The sequence below is a fragment of the Octopus sinensis genome, linkage group LG26 (assembly GCF_006345805.1).
Source record: "Octopus sinensis linkage group LG26, ASM634580v1, whole genome shotgun sequence".
Classification (NCBI taxonomy): Eukaryota; Metazoa; Mollusca; class Cephalopoda; order Octopoda; family Octopodidae; genus Octopus; species Octopus sinensis.
Genome location: NC_043022.1, coordinates 3,436,143 through 3,461,079, shown reverse-complemented (window position 1 = coordinate 3,461,079; position 24,937 = coordinate 3,436,143). Strand labels below are relative to the sequence as shown.

General features: G+C 39.0%; 1 protein-coding gene across 2 annotated transcripts in view; it reads right to left on the bottom strand.

Annotated features, from left to right (window-relative positions):
• Positions 1-13,529: 13,529 nt before the first annotated feature.
• LOC115224812 (RUS family member 1) overlaps positions 13,530-24,937 on the bottom strand; it is a 319,904-nt gene continuing 308,496 nt past the window's right edge. For both annotated transcript variants that reach the window (XM_036513521.1, XM_036513517.1), the window contains 5 exons: positions 23,992-24,049; positions 21,508-21,581; positions 18,519-18,634; positions 15,546-15,591; positions 13,530-13,756 (listed from right to left, as the gene is read on the bottom strand). In XM_036513521.1, coding sequence (XP_036369414.1) covers positions 13,596-13,756; positions 15,546-15,591; positions 18,519-18,634; positions 21,508-21,581; positions 23,992-24,049 — 455 coding nt within the window. In that variant the 3' untranslated portion in view covers positions 13,530-13,595. The remainder of the gene's footprint in view (positions 13,757-15,545; positions 15,592-18,518; positions 18,635-21,507; positions 21,582-23,991; positions 24,050-24,937) is intronic.

Below are 24,937 nucleotides of genomic sequence, written 5' to 3'. Positions count from 1 at the left end.
TCTCACACACACTCCCTCCCTCCATCTCTCACTCTGCCACCCTCTCTCTTACACACTGCTTCTCTCTCTCTCTCCCACATTCTCCCTCCCTCCCTCCTCTCTCTCTCTCTCTCTCACACACCTGTTCTTTCACACCTGACGCCAACACACAAGAGCCCTTCTGCCGCCCGTTTGTCTACTATCCCCTGCAGCTAACCTCCACCTGAGACTGGCCCCTAGTTACATGACATTTAGAAGTGATGCACTCCATACCTGGGCTGGGAACGCAGTCCCTCTCGATCATAAGAACTCCTCTATTAAGCTACTTCACCATAGAGCAAGCAGAGTAAATAAGCTTCAAGCAATTTGAGTCCATGGTTCTGTTTCAGTTCCTGGTTGAAATAAATTCACTTCAGTCGCAACAAACACATCACATAATCTTTTTCTCCACTTCTATTCATTTGGTAAAGGAATGATGGGGGTCATGTCAAATATATATATACATATATATATATATATATATATATATATGTGGAGGCGCAATGGCCTAGTGGTTAGGGCAGCGGACTCGCGGTCTTAGGATCGCGGTTTCGATTCCCAGACCGGGCGTTGTGAGTGTTTATTGAGCGAAAACACCTAAAAGCTCCATGAGGCTCCGGCAGGGGGTGGTGATCCCTGCTGTACTCTTTCACCACTCTTTCTCCCACTCTTTCTGTTGGCCTGCTCGCTTAGCCAGCGGGGTGGCGTCATTCGAAGGCTAAAACAATGCGAACGCATTGTGACCAGCGATGTGTAACAACATCTGATCGGTCACGTGATATATATATATATATATATAATCTCCAGCAAATCCACATCATCATCATCGTCATCACTGTTGTCATCAGTTGGTTCATCTGATAGATAGGCAAGCAAAAATTTGTAGTTCTTTGGTTACCTTCCTTTGCGCTCTGAGTTCAAACTTCACTATGACCGACCTTGATTTAAAAAAAATTTTTTTTTTTAATCTTTCTGGGGTCGATAAAATCAAATGCTAGGGGTCAAATTTAATCAGTTACATCTCCTACCAATCACCCCTCCCCACACTTGCCCGCCCAACCCCAAATGAATGGCTATGTGCCAATGTGAGAAAACATTATATTAATCTGGGGGGGTTGGCAGACGTTAGAGCAGTGGATAAAACATCTTGCGGCGTTTGCTCCGGCTCTTAATATTCTGAGTTCAAACCCTGCCGAGGTCAACTTTGCCTTTCATCCTTCTGAGGTCGATAAAATAAAGTACCAGTGACGTACTGGGGTCGATGGTCTCGACTAACCTCTCCCATCAAAATTGCTGGCCTTACACCTAAAGCTGTTATCATTATTAAATTGGCAAGCTGGCAGAATCATTAGCACGCTGGGTGAAATGTTTCATGGCTTATCATCCGTCTTTACATTCTGAGTTCAAATTCCACCAAGGTCTACTTTGCCTTTTATTACTTTTGGGGGCAATGAAATAAGTACCAGCCACATACTGGGGTCAATGTGATCGACTAACCCCCTTCCCTAAAAATGTCAGCCCTTGTTCCTATAATAGAAAGGATTGTTATTATTATTATTATCATTATCATTATTACCAGGGTGGGCAAGCTGGCAGAATCATTAGCACATTGGGCAAAATGCTTAGTGGTATTTTGTCTGTCTTTATGTTCTGAGTTCAAATTCTGCTGAGGTCAGCTTTGTCTTTTATTCCTTTCAGGGTCAATAAGTACCAGTGAAACACTGGGGTCGTTGTAATTGACTATCCCCCTTTCCCAAATTCCAGGCCTTGTGCCTATAATATAAAGGATTATTATTTAAGGGCGCTGAACTAGGAAAGTAGTTAGAGCACTGGCAAAATGATTTGCTTTATTTATCTGGGTTCAGATCCTGCCCTAGTTAACCTTGTCTTTTCATCTTTCTAAGGTTTATAAAATACAGTACCAATTCCTGTTCTTTGGGGTTTGAATAATTCACCTCTGGAAACATGGGTGTTTCATTCATCATCCTTAAACAACCCTCATTCAGGGACCTTTTGAGCAGCATGGGTTACTCAACCTGAATAAGTTTATAAAATACAGTACCAATTCCTGTTCTTTGGGGTTTGAATAACTCACCTCTGGAAACATGGGTGTTTCATTCATCATCCTTAAACAACCCTCATTCAGGGACCTTTTGAGCAGCATGGGTTACTCAACCTGAATAAAATTCTAATTGGACCCCACCTACAAAGTTTATCTTGATATGAGATCACCATGTTGTGCACATATTGTGATGTATGTGCCTGGTGTACCCTTATCAGATGGGTAGTCATGATGGGTGTACTGGGCTTTGTATATTTTACCCCAGCGTCACTTTGATGGCATGCATTACTCTCTCACTCAATAATAATAATTTATAAATATTGATGTGTGTCTTCATGAAGATAAATATACAATAAGAAGAGCAGGGTACGGTTTGTAATAGAGACTGGCTCTGATAATTGAATTGAACAACAGAATGAATCTCTGTTTAATACAAAGCTTATCTCACTCTTATTATCATAATGATAATAATCCTTTCTACTATAGGCACAAGGCCTGAAATTTGGGGAAGGAGGATAATCAATTACATCGACACCAATGTGTTACTGGTTCTTAATTTATTGACCCCCGAAAGGATTAAAAGCAAAGTCAACCTCAGCGAAATTTGAACTCAGCGTTTACCAGCTGATGAAATATTGCCTAAGCATTTCGCCCGGCGTGCTAACAGTTCTGCCAGCTCGCCGCCTTGGTAATAATGATAATAATAATAATAATAATTTATGAAGTTAATTAAACAATAAGAATGTGATGTGATCTGTAATAAATGGAGATTGAACGAATTGAAAAATGTTGCAACAGATTGTCCGTCTTCCTCGCATTCAAAATGTGAAATGAAAAAATAAGATAGAGACACAGAAATTCAAAATATGAACAGGAATATCTTGCGTTCCTTTTTAGCCAAAATGATGTCACCAGATTTTAACCCTTTCGTTACTGTATTTATTTTGAGATGCTTTGTGTTTCTTTCAATAGTTTTAAATATAACAAAGAATTTAGTAAAATAACTTAGTTATTATTAAGCTAGTGTTAGGAATGTAAATTGTGACTAAGGTTTGGTGGAAGATTTTAATTCAAAACTTATGAAGACAAGACATTTTACCACATAGCCAGAGCCGGTTTTGGTCGGGTTAGTAACAAAAGGGTTTATAGCATTTTGTCTGAAAAGGAATAGCAGGCATTTCCCTTGATATTTTGAACTTTGGTCTTTCTAGGTTTGCTGTTTCATTTTACATTTTGAATCTGCGAAAGACCAATGGTCCGTTGAAATATTGGTCTGTTAATTCAATTCGCTAAACAATTAATCTCTCTTTCTTACAGTTCTTACTCGGCTCTTTTTATTGTTTAATAATTATTGAATGAAGGAGGAAAAAAAATTTTCATTTAACCCTTTAGTGTTCAGATTACTCTGTTAAATGTAATACTTTTTCACTCAAATTGTTTTGAATTAATCATGCATTATCTTATAGCTTTGAGGTTTCAATGATGTGATTGTTTATTTTTCAGAATGGCATTGTAGGTTAGGAGTGAGAGGCTAGATATCGCCAGTTTGAATATAAAACATGTAGAATATATTGGGCCAGATTTGGCCGGTTTAAACACTAAAAGGTTAAAGCATTTTAAAACAAGGAGTTTGTATCGTAGAACCTGGGGCTGTTTCTGGCAGATTAGTATCAAAAGGGTTAACTTTTTGATATTTCTGTTGGAATGCATTGCTTTTGTTTCAAGTAACTTTCAAGATATTGAATTTCGTTGCGTAATTTTTCTCATTATTAAGTCTACATTTAACATAATGGCGGTGCCCCAGCATGGCCACAGCTCAAGAGCTGAAACCGGAAAACATAAAACATAAAATCTAAATGGAAGATTTTAATTTAGATCATTTTAAAACCAGAAGTTTATTTATCATAGAACCAAGGGCAGTCTTCAGGTGTGTTTGGTATTAAAAGGGTTAATAATTAAAACTGTTTCTGGGCAGTTTTGTTTTTTTTTACTGCTTTCTAAATGTTCAATTTGTCCCAGTAATGAAAGTCTGTATATTATAAGTGTGAACTGGAGTCAAAATCCCTACCTATATTCCATTGTCTTAGTTTCGGTTGTAATCCAAAAGTTTTTTTGTCCATCTTTCTCTCCCTCTCTCTAAGATAAATGTGATACTCTCCTATGACTAAACTGTCTTCAGTTTTAAAATTTTTTTTCTTTCCTCGTATAAACTTTTTGTTGTTTCTTTCGTAACATTAATTCAAAAGGATGAAATACTTAGCAGCATTTTGTCCATCTTTGCATTCTGAGTTCAAATTCCACCAAGTTAGGGGTCGATAAAATAAGTACCAGTTGAGTACTGGGGTCATTGTTATCAATTTATCCCCTCCTCTGAAATTACTGGCCTTGTGCTATAATTCGAAATCATTAATTTGATTTTTTTTTTTTTTTTACATGAAAGAAAAAAAGTAAAATTTAGTATTAAATCTACATTGTCATTCAAAGCTGTGAAATTCACTTGAAATTTAAATTTAAATTTATTCTACAAGGTGTTGAGATTTTTCATCACAGCATTGCAACCTGGCGACTGGCACAATTGCACTGCAACTGCCTGAAAGTTTGTTAAAAGCCAGTACTTTATTATTAACCTTTAACACCCTGGAAGAGCACCATGTCACTGTATGAGTTTTCTCCCCTTTCAGTGCGGCACACTGCAACTGCGGCTACAGGGGAGAAAACTCTATAGCAACATAATGCACCTAAGCGTGCTAAAGGTTAACTGATTCCTCCTCCTCAATGTAGTCCCTTCAGTTTCAACACACACTCTTTAGACAAGTACAACTCTGAAAGCATCAAAACCAATTGTAACATTTTGAGTTCAAATTAACCCTTTTCTTGCCGTATTCCACTGCCTTTGTTTCAATTGATTTTGGAAATAATGAATTTAGGAAAATAATTTGTCATTGATAAACATAAATTAGCATGAAATTTTGATTGAAGGTTTTAATTTAGATCACTTTAACCCTTTTGTTACCATATTTCTGTTGAAAGACACTGCATTTGTTTAAATTAATTTTTTTTTAAAAATGAAGAATTTAGTGAAATAGTTTTGTCATTATTAATCTGAAATTCTGATGGAAGGTTTTAATTTTAGATCACTTTAGAACAGGAAGTTTGTTCCTTAGATAGAACCAGGCGCAGTCCCAGGAGGGTTGGTAGCCAAAGGATTAAAAATCTTAGCTTCTGTACTCTTTACTCCTGCTCTCCTATCGGATTTCATTTCGCCTTGCTATCCTTGCTCCACAGCATCCCTATAACCGGGGGAGGGGTGGTGGACGTTTTCATTTTTCATCCTCATCCTCATCTTCTTGCCTCTCAATAAACAAAGCACAATTCTTCACAAACTGCTTTCAGGTGTCTTAGCGCCCATCCTTTCATTCCATTTTTTGTCGTCCGTCCTCATCGTCTGGTCTCTGTTTGACCCTCTGTGCTCTTTTTCAACCGCGGTGGTGGTGGTGGTGGTAGTGGTGGTGATGGTGACGGTGCTGCTGTGCAAAGTTCACTGATGATTGGCTCTCTCTCTAATGAACAACAACAACAATTCTTCATATGACCATTGCTATAACAATGACCCTTTTTTTTTTCCCATTTTTTTTTTTCTCCAATGACTTTGATTTCTATACCTGATTCTGTGTTCATCTAGGATTTGGCTGTGTTGCAAACAAACAAAATTTAAAACAAAACAAACTTAAAGAAATCTCTTTCCACAAATTATTATCTTCACGGGAGGGGGGGACAGGCGTAAAATAACATTTTAAAAAAAAAAAAAAAAGCAAAAACAACTACTACTACAAAACAAAAAAAAAACAACAAAACTCATTGCAAAAAAAAAAAAGAAATAAACGAGACTGCTTCATTCAAAGATTTATTTATTATAAAAGTTTGGTTTTTTTTTTTTTTTTTTCTCCCTTTTTTCTTTTTACTAAATTTTGAGGATTTTGGGGAATCTGAACTGTAACTATGGAAACAAAACAAAAAAAAATTTCAAAAATAAATATTGAAAAAAAAAAAAAATTATTAACGAGGCGATGACATGTGAAAGACTAATTGATTAATTTGGGTATTTCTTACCTCGTAAGAAATACCTATGCAACTGATTACAAAAATCAGTATCGAAGAAAGAGGAGAGGAAGATTTTTTTTTTTTTTTTTTTTGTAAATAACTTCGCTGAAGAAGACAATTTGGTGTCAAAGAGAAGAAAGAAAGAAAAAACAATTAACAAAAAACAAAACAAACGGATTCGTAAGCCATCCATCGATGACTTCAAATCCTGTTGGATCTCCTTGCTGCTATTTTGAAATATCTAAAAAAAATACAAAAAATATTCTCATAATATTGACATTTATTTATCTATTATTATTTTATTATTAATATTAATATTATTATTATTATTATTACTTTTTTCTTTTCTTTTAATTTTTTTTTTTTTTTTTTTTTAATGAAACGGAAATTCCTCATTGCCAGCTTTTTATGGGAATTTTCTTGGCAGATTGTCTGATGTTGATGAAGGCCTGTGTTTGAAGTGTGCGTTATACCCTGTTTGGTATGACTATTGATTTTGTAAATAAAGATCCAGACCAATGTGTTGATACTCCTTTGTGTTCCTCTTCTTTTTTTTTTTCAATTTCCTATTTCTTTTGATTGGCACATTTCGGTCATATTATGCGGAGAAAATCCCTGGAGAATCAACGACATTTTGAAGCATCTGAGGAAGAACATTGAGTGAAAGCAACCGGATCTGTGGAGTGTGAAGAATTAGATTCTTGACTACGACAATGTACCCTGTCACCAAACTCTCCTCACTCGTGAGTTTCTCACAAAAAACTACGTGGTAATGCTTCCGCACCCACACTTTTTGTGAGATTTAGCACCTGCAGACTCCCATCTCTTCCTCAAGATGAAAATGCAATTCAAAGGTTGCTGTTTAAACACCATTGTTGAGATCCAGAATGAATCACAGAAGGTCTTCAACTCGCTTCCAGAAAACAACTTCCGGGCCAGATTCCAAAAGTGGCAGGGACGCTAGGTCCAGTGTATTGCTGTGCAAGGGGACTATTTCGACAGAGATGAAGTTAAAACTTAGGTAAATAAGTCATTTTTTTATTAAACACAACTAATCCAGGACCCTTTTGATAATACCTCATATACAGGGTGGTCACAAAGTCACTCCGCAGTAAGTATTTAATGGTTTTCGGGCGATTCTTCTACACTGGTCCTTTACTTGCTCCCCAGAAAAAAAAAGTCTGGCAGTGTTAAATTAGGTGACCTTGGAGGCCAAAGTCCCTTTGAAATAATCCATTCACTGAAAAACTCTTGAAGTAGTGCCATGGTGATGCGCAGGGTGAAAGAAATTCACTGCGGAGAGACTTTTTGAACACCCTGTATTTAGTGCTCCAAACTAAAGCTAAGCACACACACAAAGACTTTACACAACTTCCCCCCCCCCACCAACTCTGTTATTGCTCTGAATCAGTAACTAGGTGTGGCCCTTTGTCAGTTATGATGACGAGAGTTCCAGCTGATTTGATCAATCAAACAGCCTGCCGTTAGGAAGGGCATCCAGCTGTAGAAACTCTGCCAGATCAAGATTGAAGCCTGGTGCAGCCATCTGGTTTGCCAGTCCTCAGTCATTCGTACAACCCATGCTAGCATGGAAAGCGGATGTTAAACGATGATGATGATGAAATTATATATATATATATAGGCGCAGGAGTGGCTGTGTGGTAAGTAGCTTGCTTACCAACCACATGGTTCTGGGTTCAGTCCCACTGCGTGGCATCTTGGGCAAGTGTCTTCTGCTATAGCACCGGGCCGACCAATGCCTTGTGAGTGGATTTGGTAGACGGAAACTGAAAGAAGCCTGTCATATATATATATATGTATGTGTGTGTATATGTTTGTGTGTCTGTGTTTGTCCCCCTAGCATTGCTTGATAACCGATGCTGGTGTGTTTACGTCCCTGTCGCTTAGCGGTTCGGCAAAAGAGACTGATAGAATAAGTACAGGGCTTACAAAAGAATAAGTCCCGGGGTCGAGTTGCTCGATTAAAGGCGGTGCTCCAGCATGGCCACAGTCAAATGACTGAAACAAGTAAAAGAAAAAAAAAATATATATATATATATATATAAACAGATCTCTTTCTTTACAGCCCTTTGACATTATTTGAAACAGACATCGCTATCTTTGAGGTCCTCCTTTATAAACCAGTTCAGCTGTTACAAGTGTTTGACGAGGCCTTAATTAAGGCCCAGGAAACTCTGTTCTCAACTCACTCTGCTCATTAACAGATGGTAAGTTAATTAGTGGTGGTCGCCACGTTTACAGTGTTATTGTTGTTGTTTCAAACAGACCTGTGATTAAAGGTATTCCAGCCATGACCATCCCAGTGTATGCCTGCAATTCCACGGACACTACCCTTAACATAGTTCTCAGGGAGGTTCACTGTGACATGGCTGGCCCTTTGGGTTACGAGTACAACTTTTTACTAGTTGAGTCGATGGGGCAACGCTTCAAGGCCAGAGGTTTTGAGGAGAGGGGACAAGTCAAATACACTGGTCCCAGTACAAGTACTGGGACCCCAATGGTTATGACGATGAGGGTCCCAGTTGATTTGACCAATCAGACAGCCTGCTCATGAAATTTCCATGCAAGTGGCTGAGTACTCCACAGACACATGTGCACTCAATGTGGTTCTCAGGGATATTCAGAGTAACACAGAATGAGACAAGGTTGGTCCCCTTTGAATTACTGGTACAACTCATTTTTGCCAGATGAGTGGACTGGAGCAATCTGAAATTAAAATGTCTTACTCAAAGCCACAATGCACCACTAGGAATTGAACTCCCAACCTTATGATCATCAGTCGAATACTCTAACCACTAAGTGCATGCCTTCACATCAGTAACCAGACATTTCAGTTTTTGGACTTCTGTCATTAACCCCTTTTGATACCAACCTGATAGTCGCAGGAGTGGCTGTGTGGTAAGTAGCTTGCTAACCAACCACATGGTTCCGGGTTCAGTCCCACTGCGTGGCATCTTGGGCAAGTGTCTTCTGTTATAGCCCCGGGCCGACCAAAGCCTTGTGAGTGGATTTGGTAGTCAGAAACTGAAAGAAGCCTGTCGTATATATATGTGTATGTGTGCGTGTATGTTTGTGTGTGTTTGTGTGTCTGTGTTTTCCCCCCTAGCATTGCTTGACAAATGATGCTGGTGTGTTTACGTCCCCGTCACTTAGCGGTTTGGCAAAAGAGACTGATAGAATAACTACTGGGCTTACAAAGAATAAGTCCCGGGGTCGATTTGCTCAACTAAAGGCGGTGCTCCAGCATGGCCGAAGTCAAATGACTGAAACAAATAAAAGAGTAAAGAGTAAAGAGAGTAACCCGGCTGAAACTGGCTCTGGCTCTGAGTATAAATGTCTTGTTTTCATAAGTTCTGAATTAAAATCTTCCACCAAACCTTAGTCACAATTTATGTTCCTAACACTAGCTTAATGATAACGAAGTTCATTATTTACATTTGATGGATATTTGTCCTTGTCTTGTTTCTTGTTAACACAACGTTTCGGCTGATATACCCTCCAGCCTTCATCAGGTGTTTTGGGGAAATTTCAAACCTGGGTTCTCATTCCTAAAGTATTTTTTGATATTATTATTATTATTATTCAGGTCACTGCCTGGAATTGAACTCAGAATCTTAGGGTTAGTAGCTTGTGCTCTTAACCACTACACCATATACTAGTGGGCATATGGCGTAGTGGTTAAGTGTGCAGGCTACTAACCCCAAGATTCCAAGTTCGATTCTAGGCAGTGACCTGAATAATAATAATAACAACATTAAAAAATACCTTAGGTATGTGAACCCAGGATCAGAATTTCCCCAAGACACCTGAAGGGTGGAGGGTATATCAGCCGAACTGTGTTAACAACAAACAAGATGAGGACAAATATCTATCAAATGTAAATAATGTACATAATTCCTCGTCTCTTAAATATAGAACTGGATAACTAATTTATTTTACTAAATTCTTTGTTTCTATTTAAAATGAATTGAAAACAAAATAGAGCATCTCAACAGAAATGTGGTAACAAAAGGGTTAAAGACAGTCAGTCAAATGTGTCTTCAGTTTGCAGAAGATTTGGCTGCTATTTCTAACAAGTAAAACAAAATCTGCAAATTAACCATTTTCATACCAACCCGCCTGAAACCACTTCTGGCTCTGTAGTACAAATGTCTTGTTTTCAAAAGTTTTGAATTAAAATCTTCAACCAAACCTTAGTCACAATTTATGTTCTTAACACTAGCTTAATGATAATGAAGTTATTTTACTAAATTCTTTGTTATATTTAAAGTAATTGAAAGAAACACAGAACATCTCAACAGAAATATGGTAAGAAAAGGGCTAAAGACAGTCAGTCAACTTCAATTAGCACAAGATTTGGCTGCTATTTCTAACAAGTCAAACAACTATGTGAAACAAAATCTGCAAATAAACCATTTTGATACAAACCCAGCTGAAACCACCTCTGGCTCTGTAGTACAAATTTCTTGGTTTCATGAGTTTTGAATTAAAATCTTCCACAAAACCTTAGTCACAATTTATGTTCCTAACACTAGCTTAATGATAACGAAGTTCTTTTACTAAATTCTTTGTTATATTTGAAATTAATTGAAAGAAACACAGAGCATCTCAAAAGGGTTAAACACTCACAGGTTAGATGGATATGAAACCTACCTTAAATGATGTTTTTACTTCTCTGTTTTCACATCAAGCTGCTAACTCTGTAGAAGCTCAAGGTGGTCCACCATCTTTCCAATAACAACTTGGCCACCTCCTTGAAACCAATCCAATATCTCTACCACTCATGAACATGCTGAGGAATTTCAACCATATTTCAACCGTGTCGGTGGCACGTAAAAAGCACCATCCGAATCGTGGCCGAAGCCAGCGCCGCCTCGACTGGCTTCCGTGCAGGTGGCACGTAAAAAGCACCATCCGACTCGTGGCCGAAGCCAGTGCCGCCTCGACTGGCTTCCGTGCAGGTGGCACGTAAAATGCACCAATCCGACTGGCCGATGCCAGCCTCGCCTGGCACCAGTGCAGGTGGTACGTAAAAAGCACCCACTACACTCACAGAGTGGTTGGCGTTAGGTAGGGCATCCAGCTGTAGAAACATTGCCAGATAAGACCAGAGCCTGGTGCAGCCTTCTGGCTTCCCAGATCCCTGGTCGAACCGTCCAACCCGTGCTAGCATGGAGAACGGACGTTAAACGATGATGATGATGATGATGATGATTTCATGGTTCGCTACCTCAACAGCTCCTTTATAGGGTTGGTTTGATAGGACAGATCTGGCCAGTTTGAACATAAAATGGATAGAATATTCTGGGCGGATATATTCTAGAGCAGCAAGCTGGCAGAATTGTTAGCATGCTTAGTGGTATTTCGTCTGTCTTTACATTCTGAGTTCAAATTCCGTCAAGGTTAACTTTGCCTTTCATCCTACGTAAAAAGCACCATCCGATCGTGGCCGTTTGCCAGCTGCGCCTGGCCTCCGTGCCGGTGGCACGTAAAAAGCACCATCCGATTGTGGTCGTTTACCAGCCTCGTCTGGCACCTTGCCGGTGGCACGTAAAAAGCACCCTGGAGTGGTTGGCGTTAGGAAGAGCATCCAGCCGTAGAAACATTGCCATATCAGACTGGGCCTGGTGCAGCCTCCTGGCTTCCCAGACCCCAGTTGAACCGTCCAACCCATGCCAGCATGGAAAGTGGACGCTAAATGATGATGATGATGATGATGATGATTGAGTACTGGGATCGATATAACTGACTTAACCCCTCCCCCCAAATTTCAGGCCTTGTGCCTATAATAGAAAGGATTATTATTATTATTATTATTATTATTATTATTATTATTAAGGCAGCGAGCTGGCAGAATCGTTAGCATGCCGGGCGAAATGCTTAGTAGTATTTCGTCTGTCCTTATGTACTGAGTTCAAATTCCACTGAGGCCGACTTTGTCTTTCATCCTTCCAGGGTCGATAAATTAAGTACCAGTGAAACACTGGGGTCAATCTAATCGACTGGCCCCCTCCCCCCAAATTTCAGGCCTTGTGCCTATAGTAGAAAGGATTATTTAAAACTGGATTTTCATTCAAATATCGGTTTCAAATTTTGGCACAAGGCCAGCAATTTCAGAGAAGGGGCTAAAATCAATTAAACTGAACCCAGTAATCAACTGGTGCTTAGTTTATAAACCCTGGACAGATGAAAGGCAACATCAACCTTGGTGGCATTTGAACTCAGAATGTAAAGATGGACGAAATGCTATTAAGCTTTTTGCCGAGTGTCTTAACCATTCTGCCAGCGTACCCTCTTACTTTCACTCAAATATTATACGTAATTTATGCAAATTAGTTTGTAAACTTTAATATAGTGTGGTAAGAAGGTTGTTTCCGAACCACACGGTTCCATGTTCAGTCCTACTGCATGGCACCTTGGGCAAGTGCCTCAGGCTGATCAAAGCCTTGCAAGTGGAATTAGTAGACAGAAACTGTAAGGAGCCTGTCATATATATATATATATATATATAATATATATATAAGGTGGCGAGCACGCAGAAAAGTTAGCACGCCGGGCGAGATGCGTAGCCGTATTTCGTCTGCCGTTACGTTCCGAGTTAAAATTCTGCCGAGGTCGACTTTGCCTTTCATCCGTTCAGGGTCGATAAATTAAGTACCAGTTACGCACTGGGGTCGACGTAATCGACTTAATCCCTTTGTCTATCCTTGTTTGTCCCCTCTGTGTTTAGCCCCTTGTGGATAGTAAAGAAATATATATATATATATATATATATATATATATACATATATATATGACAGGCTCCTTACAGTTTCTGTCTACTAATTCCACTTGCAAGGCTTTGATCAGCCTGAGGCACTTGCCCAAGGTGCCATGCAGTAGGACTGAACATGGAACCGTGTGGTTCGGAAACAACCTTCTTACCACACTATATTAAAGTTTACAAACTAATTTGCATAAATTATGTATAATATTTGAGTGAAAGTAAGAGGGTACGCTGGCAGAATGGTTAAGACACTCGGCAAAAAGCCTTGTGTGTGTGTGTGTGTGTGGTGTGTGTGTGTGTGTGTATATGTGTGTGTGTATATGTGTGTCTGTGTATATATATGTGTGTGTGTGTATATATTTGTGTGTCTGTGTTTGTTCCCCCACCATCGCTTGACAACCGATGCTGGTGTGTTTACGTCCCCATAACTTAGCAGTTTGGCAAAAGAGACCGAAAGAATAAGTAGTAAGCTTACAAAGAATAAGTCCTGGGGCCGATTTGTACAACTAAAAGTGGTGCTCCAGCATGGCTGTAGTCAAATAACTGAAACAAGTAAAAACGTATAGATATAAATGTATTTATTCTGGTCACTTTTGCTTTCTTAAACAAACATATAATTTGATTCAATTAATCCTTCTTCTTATTCATCATTAAATCCACTCGCCATTCGTCAGCTCCTAATAAGTGGTGGTCTGTTATCCAATTTTTTGACTGCAACAATTTCTTGAAATTTTCAAAATTCTTTTTTGTGTATTCAAAGGAATATTTCATCACTTCCTGGGGATTTCCTGTGGGAAATGAAATAATTCCAAATCATTTACATTCTTCTTAGAACACCACATTAAAATACTGCAATTAATGAAACTGTTAGAATGGTAAGAACTGTAGAACAACTGATTAAAGAATTGAATTTTGTCCCATCTGATTACTCTGGCTGTGTGGTAGGTAGCTTGCTTACCAACCACATGGTTCCGGGTTCAGTCCCACTGCGTGGCACTTTGGGCAAGAGTCTTCTACTATAGCCTCGGGCCGACCAAAGCCTTGTGAGTGGATTTGGTAGACGGAAACTGAAAGAAGCCCATCGTATATATATATATGTGTGTGTGTGTGTGTGCGTGTATGTTTGTATGCCTGTGTTTGTCCCCCTAGCATTGCTTGACAACCGATGCTGGTGTGTTTATGTCCCCGTCACTTAGCAGTTCGACAAAAGAGACCGATAGAATAAGTACTGGGCTTACAAAGAATAAGGCCCAGGGTCGAGTTGCTCGATTTAAGGCGGTGCTCCAGCATGGCCGCAGTCAAATGACTGAAACAAGAAAAGGAGTAAAGAAAAAAGAGAGAGAATTTCTGGGAGGGTCATAGGAGTAGAGTCCTGAGGCACTTCCCTCATAGGGTCCTGTCAGAAGCAACCATCATTAGACTTCCCGGCTCGATTCCCAAGCATGACCAGCAGAGACTATGGATATGATCCAACCCTCTTGGTCTACCCCTGGGTCTCCTGTTGGATTTGAATTATGTGTTTTGCAATGCTTTCTTGAAGCGTTCTAATTATATAGGCGTAGGAGTGGCTGTGTGGTAAGTAGCTTGCTTACCAACCACATGGTTCTGGGTTCAGTCCCACTGCGTGGCATCTTGGGCAAGTGTCTTCTACTATAGCCTCGGTCTGACCAAAGCCTTGTGAGTGGATTTGGTAGACGGAAACTGAAAGAAGCTCGTCGTATATATGTATGTATATATATATTATATATATATGTATGTGTGTGTTTGTGTGTCTGTGCTTGTCTCCCCAACATCGCTTGACAACCGATGCTGGTGTGTTTACGTCCCCGTAACTTAGCGGTTCGGTAAAAGAGACCGATAGAATAAGTACTAGGCTTACAAAGAATAAGTCCTGGGGTCGATTTGCTCAACTAAAAGGCGGTGCTCCAGCATGGCCACAGTCAAATGACTGAAACAAGTAAAAGAGTAAAAAGAGTATATGTCCTTAGTACCACAGCTGTGATATCTACCTTCTGTCTGTCTATCTATCTATCCATCCATCTTTCCATCCATACCCACCCAATATTCCTGAGAGCTTCATAGGGGTAAAATTCTCAGACACCCCCACCATGGGGTCCTATCAGAAACAACCATCACTACACTTTCCAAACAGATTCCCAAAATTTGCTACCTAATACATTCCTGGGAAAGCTCCTTACCCAATGTCAAGTATTAAAGAACACCTGAATTTCACAGATCAGGTGAGACAATTCACCTTGGATCACTGAGAATGGTAGACACCGAATTTTTGCCATTATTGTGGTTTATCGAAACCATGCATTTCAGTCAAACTGCAACGATTTGAATCTCTGGTCTGTAACTTATATACAAAGTTGAATTTCTAGCAACACTCCTCACCAGTCATGCCTAGTAGGGGTGCTGATTTAGTTGCTAGCAACCTGATCGTGCAACAAGTTGCACTGGATTCCATGGCACACCCACCAGTAGCATTAATGAGACACCTCACAAGTGACCCCCCAATACTTTTATTCATAATGGGAAGTGTTTTGAGAGAAGCTGTGGAGTGATTTTACTTACTGTCTCTGGCTGATTCAGTTAACTTCTGGAGTGTCTTGTTGTGTTCCTGAGAAACAACGAAACAGATGAAAAACAGATGAAACACTTGTCAATACAGAGAAATTTGAATGGAAACAATAGACATAAATGGCAGCTGGGAGGGATAAACATATAGAAGGATGTATGTGTGTATATATATATATAAATATATATATAATCAAAATAAGCAACAAGAATGACACCGGTAATTTGGTACGATTGCTTCGTACTACATCATTTTATTAAATGTTGTAAGTATTACAACAGTTTTATATATATATGTGGAGGCGCAATGGCCCAGTGGTTAGGGCAGCAGACTCGCGGTCGTAGGATCGCAGTTTCGATTCCCACACCGGGCGTTGTGAGTGTTTATTGAGCGAAAACACCTAAAAGCTCAACGAGGCTCCGGCAGGGGGTGGTGATCCCTGCTGTACTCTTCCACCACTCTTTCTCCCACTCTTTCTTCTGTTGGCCTGCTCGCTTAGCCAGCGGGGTGGCGTCATTCGAAGGCTAAAACAATGCAAACGCATTGTGACCAGCGATGTGTAACAACATCTGATGGTCTGGTCGATCACGTGATTTCCCTTTTTTAAAGGCGGTGCTCCAGCATGGCCACAGTCAAATGGCTAAAACAAGTAAAAGAGTAAGTGGGGGGAGAATTCACGAAAAAAACAAAAGACGAAGACAGGTGGTGTAGAAAACAAACAGATGTATTAGTATAATGTTCAGGAATTGAAAAAGTCTTTTACGTTTCGAGCCTACGCTCTTCTACAGAAAGAAACAAGGAGAGAAAAAAATGTGTGTAGTGGCTACCGATCTATCATGGCAACTGCCGGACAGAAGGGTCACACAGGAGAGCGAAGATAACAAAGTAAAGGTGATCCCCAAAACGAAGGTGCGCATGTGTATATATATATAATATATATATATTATATATATATATATATATCATCACAATCAAGGAACGGCCATAATAGGCCATTCACCCACTAGAAATAACAGCCAAAAGCTTTAACCGCAAAATAACATCAATTCCGTAAACCAGGAGAAAATTAAAAACATTTACCCTTTTAATTTTCTCCTGGTTTACGGAATTGATGTTATTTGCGGTTGAAGCTTTTGGCTGTTATTTCTAGTGGGTGAATGGCCTATTATGGCCGTTCCTTGATTGTGATGTTGAACTTAAAAATGGTCTATGACTATTTAATTTTTTCCCACTGGGCCGCTGGTGGCAAAAAAAATTCTACAAAATTTTTCTGCCACCCTATATTGATTAAATATATATATATATATATATATATATATATATATATATATATAGGCACTGGAGTGGCTGTGTGGTAAGTAGCTTGCTAACCAACCACATGGTTCCGCGTTCAGTCCCACTGCGTAGCATCTTGGGCAAGCGTCTTCTGCTATAGCCCCGGGCTGACCAATGCCTTGTGAGTGGACTTGGTAGACGGAAACTGAAAGAAGCCTGTCGTATATATGTATATATATATATATAAGTGTGTGTGTATATGTTTGTGTGTCTGTGTTTGTCCCCCTAGCATTGCTTGACAACTAATGCTGGTGTGTTTACGTCCCCGTTACTTAGCGGTTCGGCAAAAGAGACCGATAGGATAAGTACTAGGCTTACAAAGAATAAGTCCTGGGGTCGATTTGCTCGACTAAAAAGGCGGTGCTCCAGCATGGCCGCAGTCAAATGACTGAAACAAGTAAAAGAGAAAGATAAAAGAGAATATTGTTGTGTCATGGGTGGGTTCAGTAACGCTTCTTTACTGTTAGTCAGTTGGTGAAATACCAAACCAACTGACTAACCAATTGTTTAATATGTTGGTTAAACAATCAGTTTGTTCATTTGCTTGTCAAAGCCCTTTTGTTGCTATTCACAATCTCATCAATACCTATTTCCTTACTACCCACAAGGGGCTAAACACAGAGGGCACAAACAAGGACAGACAAACAGATTAAGTCGATTACATCGACCCCAGTGAATAACTGGTACTTAATTTATCGACCCCGAAAGGATGAAAGGCAAAGTCAACCTCGGCGGAATTTGAACTCAGAACGTAGCGGCAGACGAAGTACGGCTACGCATTTCGCCCGGCGTGCTAACGTTTCTGCCAATCTCATCAATAACATTTCGCCTCTCTTCAAGGTCTGCCCTGAGCCTGTCTGAGAATTTGTCTTATGCCTGTGTGTATGTCTGTCTGTATGAGTGTATGTAGATGTGTGTTTGCTTACAGGGAAGTTTGTGTGTGTGTGCATTAGCCATTCGTGACCTCTTTAAGGGTTCAGCTTTTTATTCAAGGTCAGTTCGGTCTCAGATCTGCTGGGATTTGCTTGTCGTCCCATAAAGATTCATAGGCATAGGAGTGGCTGAGTGGTAAGTAGCTTGCTTATGAACCACATGATTCCGGGTTCAGTCCCACTGCGTGGCATCTTCGGCAAGTGTCTTCTACTATAGCCTCGGGCTGACCAAAACCTTGTGAGTGGATTTGGTAGACGGAAACTGAAAGAAGCCCGTTGTATATATGTATATATATATGTGTGTGTGTGTTTGTGTGTCCGTGTTTGTCCCTCCAACATCGCTTGACAACCGATGCTGGTGTGTTTACGTCCCCCGTCACTTAGCAGTTCGGCAAAAGAGACCGATAGAATAAGTACTGGGCTTACGAAGAATAAGTCCTGGGGTCGATTTGCTCGACTAAAGGCGGTGCTCCAGCATGGCCGCAGTCAAATGACTAAAACAAGTGAAGAGTAGGCGTACTTCCTTATATGGGAAGTGTCGGCCGTTGGGGGGGGGGAAGATTTGTTTCAACACATGAAATGACTTCCATAATCTTGCAAACCAAATAGAAAAACAAAGGATATATATGAATCTTTAAATAATTATTATGTAATAAATTAATTACTACTAGTAATTAGTGTTTTAGTTGTGTGATTACTTACAAGAATTTGTGGTGATATCAGGTTATCGATGGCTGCGTTTATTACTTCTGCCTGGAAACATCCTTCCAGTTGGTCTTCCACAGTGCTTCCGTTGCAGAGCAGGATGTATATATGACCTTGCAATGGAACAATGGAATATATATTAGATATACATACATACGTATGTGCATACATACATACATACATACATACATACATACATACATACATACATACATACATACATACATACGTACATGCATACATACATACACACATACATACATCCATACATACGTATATATGTACATACATACATACACTTACACACATACATACATACATACAATCACATATATACATACACACACTTACATACATACATACATATACAAACTCATACACATACATACATTCATACATATGTACATACACATATATACATCTATGCATACGTATATATGTACATACATACACTTATACACATACATATATATACAAACTCATACACATACATACATACATACACACACACATACATATGTACATACACACACATATATACATCCATGCATACATATAAGTACATACATACACACACTCACACATACATACTACACACATACAAACATACATCCAGACATACATACACATACATATGTGCATACGTACACACACACACACACACACACACACTCACATACATACATGAGATTCTTTAGATCAGTGGTCCTCAACCAGGGTCCCCGTGTCCCTTGGGGGTTCCTTATAAGATTTTGTAGTTAAAATCTATGTCCAGTAAATTGGTTAAACTTCTCCAAGACCCAAATTATTTGAATGATTTTTTTTTAAATACAGTTCCTAATAATATTTAATTACAAAAGTAAAACAGGATTTTCTCCCCTGGCACCTGTGCCAGTGGAACGTAAAAGGTACCCACTACACTCACGGAGTAGTTGGCGTTAGGAAGGGCATCCAGCTGTAGAAACACTGCCAGATCAGACAGGCCCTGGTGCAGCCCCTGGCTTCCCAGACCCCGGTCAAACCGTCCAACCCATGCTAGCGCAGAAAACGGATGTTAAACGATGATGATGATGATGATCACATGGTTAAGGGGATGGGGTCCTGTAGAATAAAATAGGAATCAGAGGGGCCTTTAGGTAGGAAATGGTTGAGAGCTGCTGCCTTAGATGAAGAGATGGACACACACTCAACCACATGTTTACCAACATCCTCATCATCATCATCATCATTTAACACCTGTTGTTCATGCTGGCATGGGTTGGACGATCTGACCGGGGCTGAGGGGCTATACTAGACTCCAGTCTGATTTGTCATGGTTTCTATGGCTGAATGCCCTTCCTAATGCCAACCACTCCAAGTGGGTGCTTTTACGTGCCACCAGCACGGGTGCCAGCTGCATGGCACCTGTAGCTGCCACAACTGTAATTTCGCTTGATTTGAAGGGGGTTCTTCTCAAGCACGGATTAATGCCAAAGGTCTCGGCCATTTGTCATTGCCTCTGCAAGGCCCATCACTTGAAAAGCACATGCCACCAGCATCAGTGAGGCCCAATGCTTCAAAGGTGATTTTTTTACATGCCACCAGCAAGGGTGCCTATTTGCATGACATCAGTATTTGCCAAGACTATGATTTTGCTCAGCTTAACAGGTCTTCTTCTCAAGCATGGCAAATACTAAAAGGTCTTGGTCATTTGTCATTGCCCCTGTGAGGCCCATCACTCAAAAAGTGCATTTTACATGCCACCAGCATTGGTCACATTACCTCTGTGAAGCCCAACACCCTAAAGGTGCTTTTTACATGCCACCGGCATGGTTATCAGTTACATGATACCATCACCAGTCACAACTTCACTCAAGAAGTCTTATTGCTTTGTTAGCGATCAGCTTAACCCTTTCGTTACTGTATTTATTTTGAGATGATCTGAGTTCCTTTCAATTACTTTAAATATAACAAAGAATTTAGTAAAATAACTTTGTTATCATTCAGCTAGTGTTAGGAACATAAATTGTGACTAAGGTTTGGTGGAAGATTTTAATTCAAAACTCATGAAAACAATACATTTGTATGTAGAGCCAGAGGCAGTTTCAGCCGGGTTGGTAATGAAAGGGTTAAACTCACTTCAGAAGAACTTAGATAAAATTCAAAGAAAAACATGCAATGCACACAAACACACACAGGGTGGCCCAAAAGTAGGTTTACAGTTATTCAATTATCTCTTTTGCATTCATATATTAACTGTTTAGATCTTAACTATTAAAAAATATGAAACCATTATTCTATGCTAATTTAGTTAATTTTGTCAAGATCCCTTTTCAGTTTGTAAGATAGAAATTTAAATGTAATAAAATATTTTAAAAGAAATTTCAAGTGCCTACGCGATAACTGTAAGCCTACTTTTGGGTCACCCTGTTCATTAGTGAACGCTATTTGTCTTCTAGGAAAGTTTGCTGCAGGAAAATTTGCCTCGGGAATTTTGGCCGTAGGAAAGCTTGCCACATAGGAAATTTTGCTGCAAGACAAAAGATGAATTTCTTCCCTTGGTATATAAATGTCTCAACCAATAAGAAAGGAGAAAACAATTTCTTAACTCTTTTAAAATTTCCACAAAAATTTTTGCAACACAAATTTTGTCAAATGAATAAAGAAATTTTAAATGAGTTAAGAAATTGCCTTACACTTTCTTATTGGCTGAAACAATTATATACCAAAGGAAGCAATGCATCTTTTGACTTGTAGCAAACTTTCCAATGCGGCGAACTTTCCTATGGCCAAAAATCCTGAGGCAAACTTTCTGGATACGGATTATTTGGTGATTGTAAAAACTTACTCCTAAGGTGCATGAAGATCCCTTAGATTTTTACTGCCCCCCCATCAACCGCAAAAAGTTCCCTATCTGTTGCTGTGATATATTTAGATGAATTTACGTAGGTTCCTTTTCAGAAGGGGTTAGATTATGGGAGACCATTTAGTCCAAAGAATTACTTACCATCTACAAGATCTGTGAACACTAGATATTTAGAATCTTTATAAATCTCTTTAAGATTGGCTAAATTGCTTTCACTGCAAAATAGAAATACACAAAATAATTATTCTGAGAAATACACACACACACACACACCACACACACACACACACACAGTTGAAATTTACAGAAAAACAAAAGACAAAGACAGGTGTATGAACAACAAGCAGGTGTATTAGTTTGACGCTCGGAAAGGTGAGAAAGTCTTTTACGTTTCGAGCCTACGCTCTTCAACAGAAAGGAACAGACTAAAAATATGATTTTTTCTTTTTTTTTGTTTAATATTTATGGTAATCGTGCATAGTACTATTTCATCCTTTTTAGGAATCTTCAGCATTGTTAATTAGATATAATAAGAAGAGAGACATTACAGCAAAATTTTTTAACTTATTTTCAAATTTCTTGGTGCTTATATAAAATGATGAAATGAACATCAATTTTTGAAAAAGAAATATTTATTGTTTTCATATTTAGTTTGCAAGATTCTTGACATAAGCTCAAGAGTTGAAACAAATTTCGTTGTATCTTGGGAGGGTCATTATGTTAGCAATAATAAACACACACACACTGATTCAATTTCACTTCTTTATTGCTTTATTACTGTTGGTATCATGACACTGCCAGGATACAACAAAAGTATTTATTACTTTAGAATTATATTAAATAGCATGAAGTTCTCATTTGTATATTTGCAGTAAATATGTTACTCTTTTTCTCAACATAATTGCAATCTACTCTACCAGAACCCTGTCTCTACACAATCTGAACCCCTCCCATAATTACTCTGTCACTCACTCTGTGTGGCACCCTGGGCAAGTGTCTTCCACTTTAGCTCCAGATCAACCAAAACCATATCAGGAGATTTAGTAGATTAAAACTGATAGAAGCCAGTCATATATATTATATCTATATATATATATATATTCTTTTATTCTCTTACTTGTTTCAGTCATTTGACTGTGGCCATGCTGTTTGTATATATATATATATATATATATATGTACACACAACAAAAAATATGGAGAGAAAATCACATTTTTAATTGTTGAATTCACTATCCAAGCAGTACAGCATATCATTTTCAAATTTCTAGCAGAGTGAAATGTGTCATTGTGGTGTTTTTCTCACAGATGGTGCCCAACTGACCCTACTATACTGTGTAGTCGAGAAAATCAAAAACAAACAATGTGCGTGAATGAAATAAAAAATATAAATGGCAATAATTTACTCCTCGCACCTTGTATATATATATATATATATATATACTGGAGTAAACACATAAATGTGAAACAAGGTGGAAAAAAGAGTACTCAAATACCAGGGGTAGAGTAATATGCTTTGTTCGTCGGACATGTCCGACGAACGGGAACGTGAATCTCCGAGTAAACTGCTGCTTTTAAATAAAGTATGTATATATATATGTATATATATATATATATGTATATATATATATATATTCCTTCTGAAATAACATTAATGTTTTCTTCGAAACATATGTAGAAAGTATAAAGATTTGAATAACACCTTCGTTTATCGCCATTTATTTATTTATCTATGTTATACAAAATCATTTCACCAAAACATGGAATCTCTACCTTTGTAAGTAGGCTGTTACATCCCTGATACTTGTGTGAATTTTTGCTACCCTGGTAACTATTTTTTTTTTTCCATGCAATTTGTAAACACTGAAAAAAAAGCACATACATTTACACACTCACACACATGCATTCTGGGTGCAATAGGTAAATTGTCAAATAATGACAATGAGTGCTCAACACTGCATTGGTGGATAAAGATTCTTTGTTTGCGTATCAAGGTTTCCATTGATTTCATGTTAAGAAAATATTTTTCAGCTTGAAAAATTGTTAAGATATTTTCTGAACATGAAACCCATGGTAGCCTTAATAAACACACAAAAAAGTATATGCGCAGGAGTGGTTGTGAGGCGCAGGAGTGGTTGTGTGGTAAGTAGCTTGTCTACCAACCACACGGTTCCGGGTTCAGTCCCACTGCGTGACACCTTGGGTAAGTGTCTTCTACTATAGCCTCGGGCCGACCAAAGCCTTGTGAGTGGATTTGGTAGACGGAAACTGAAAGAAGCCCGTCATATATATATATATATATATATATATGTGTGTGTGTGTGTTTGTCCTCTAGCATTGCTTGACGACCGATGCTGGTGTGTTTATGTCCCCGTCACTTAGCGGTTCGGCAAAAACAGACCGATAGAATAAGTACTGGGCTTACAAAAGAATAAGTCCCGGGGTCGAGTTGCTCGATTAAAGGCAGTGCTCCAGCATGGCCGCAGTCAAATGACTGAAACAAGTAAAAGAGTAAAAGAGTATATGAGGTGTTAAATGACGATGATGTGCTGTATGGGTTTCACTGACATTGCCTTGTGAGTGAATCCCAGGAGAGACAGTTGAAAGAATTTCCTAAAAGACTTACTCTGGATAAATTCTGTTTATGGAACAACCTAGATGGATGGACATCTTCCGATAAGTAGCTGAAAATGTAAAACAAAGATGAATGCAAAATTCTTCAATGTATGTTTCTCGTTTTAGTAATAAGACATTTGGCAGGGTGCGTTGTGGCTGAGAATCTTGCCTGGAAAGCAGAGACAATTTTACACAAGTCAACCGAGGTAGACTTGATTTTATTTTCCTCTTCCTAATCAAAAGAAACAGTATCAGTTTGTCACACATAATTGACAAGGGGCTTCTGGAAAGTTCCAGGCTTTCGGTAAAATAAAATACAGGAGGATCAGTTAATTATGATTTTATTCACCACTAGCAGCATAGCCCAGCATTGCCCGGGTATGTAAGAGCCCCTAGTAAGCAACGACTAATCCCAATCTAGTCCTTTCCCTCTAGGGAACGAAGGCGCATGTGTAGGTTGCAATGTCTTCTCTTCACTCGAATACTTCTGTGTATACGATGTTCCTAGCTGTCCCTTTGGGCGATAAAAAGGTCGAGTTGTGTCCCCTAGACAGAAAATGTGTTGCATATAAAAAGCTTAGATTCTCGACCCCATGTCGAATTTATCAATTCTTTTCAGAACTGGGGGAACTTTTCAAAATTTTCACTGCGTTAGTTTTGAATTATGATATTGGGCTATGGGTGTGTCAAGTTTCATCAGAATCAGTTGAAAGCCGTGGTCAGGGTGAGGGTACAACCTGACAGACAAACTGCTGTTTATATATAGAGAGATATTCCCCTCTCACATTCTTCAGGTCCTTCAGTTTTTCTAAGCGCTGTAAAAGAACCCTAAAGGTTGGGGACCTCCAACCAGGGCTTTCACAATACTCTTGATGCCAGGAACTTTTCAGTAACCCCTCATACATGTTTTGTTTAAATGCCCATTTGCTGCAGAATAGTGTCCTGGGAAAGCTCCC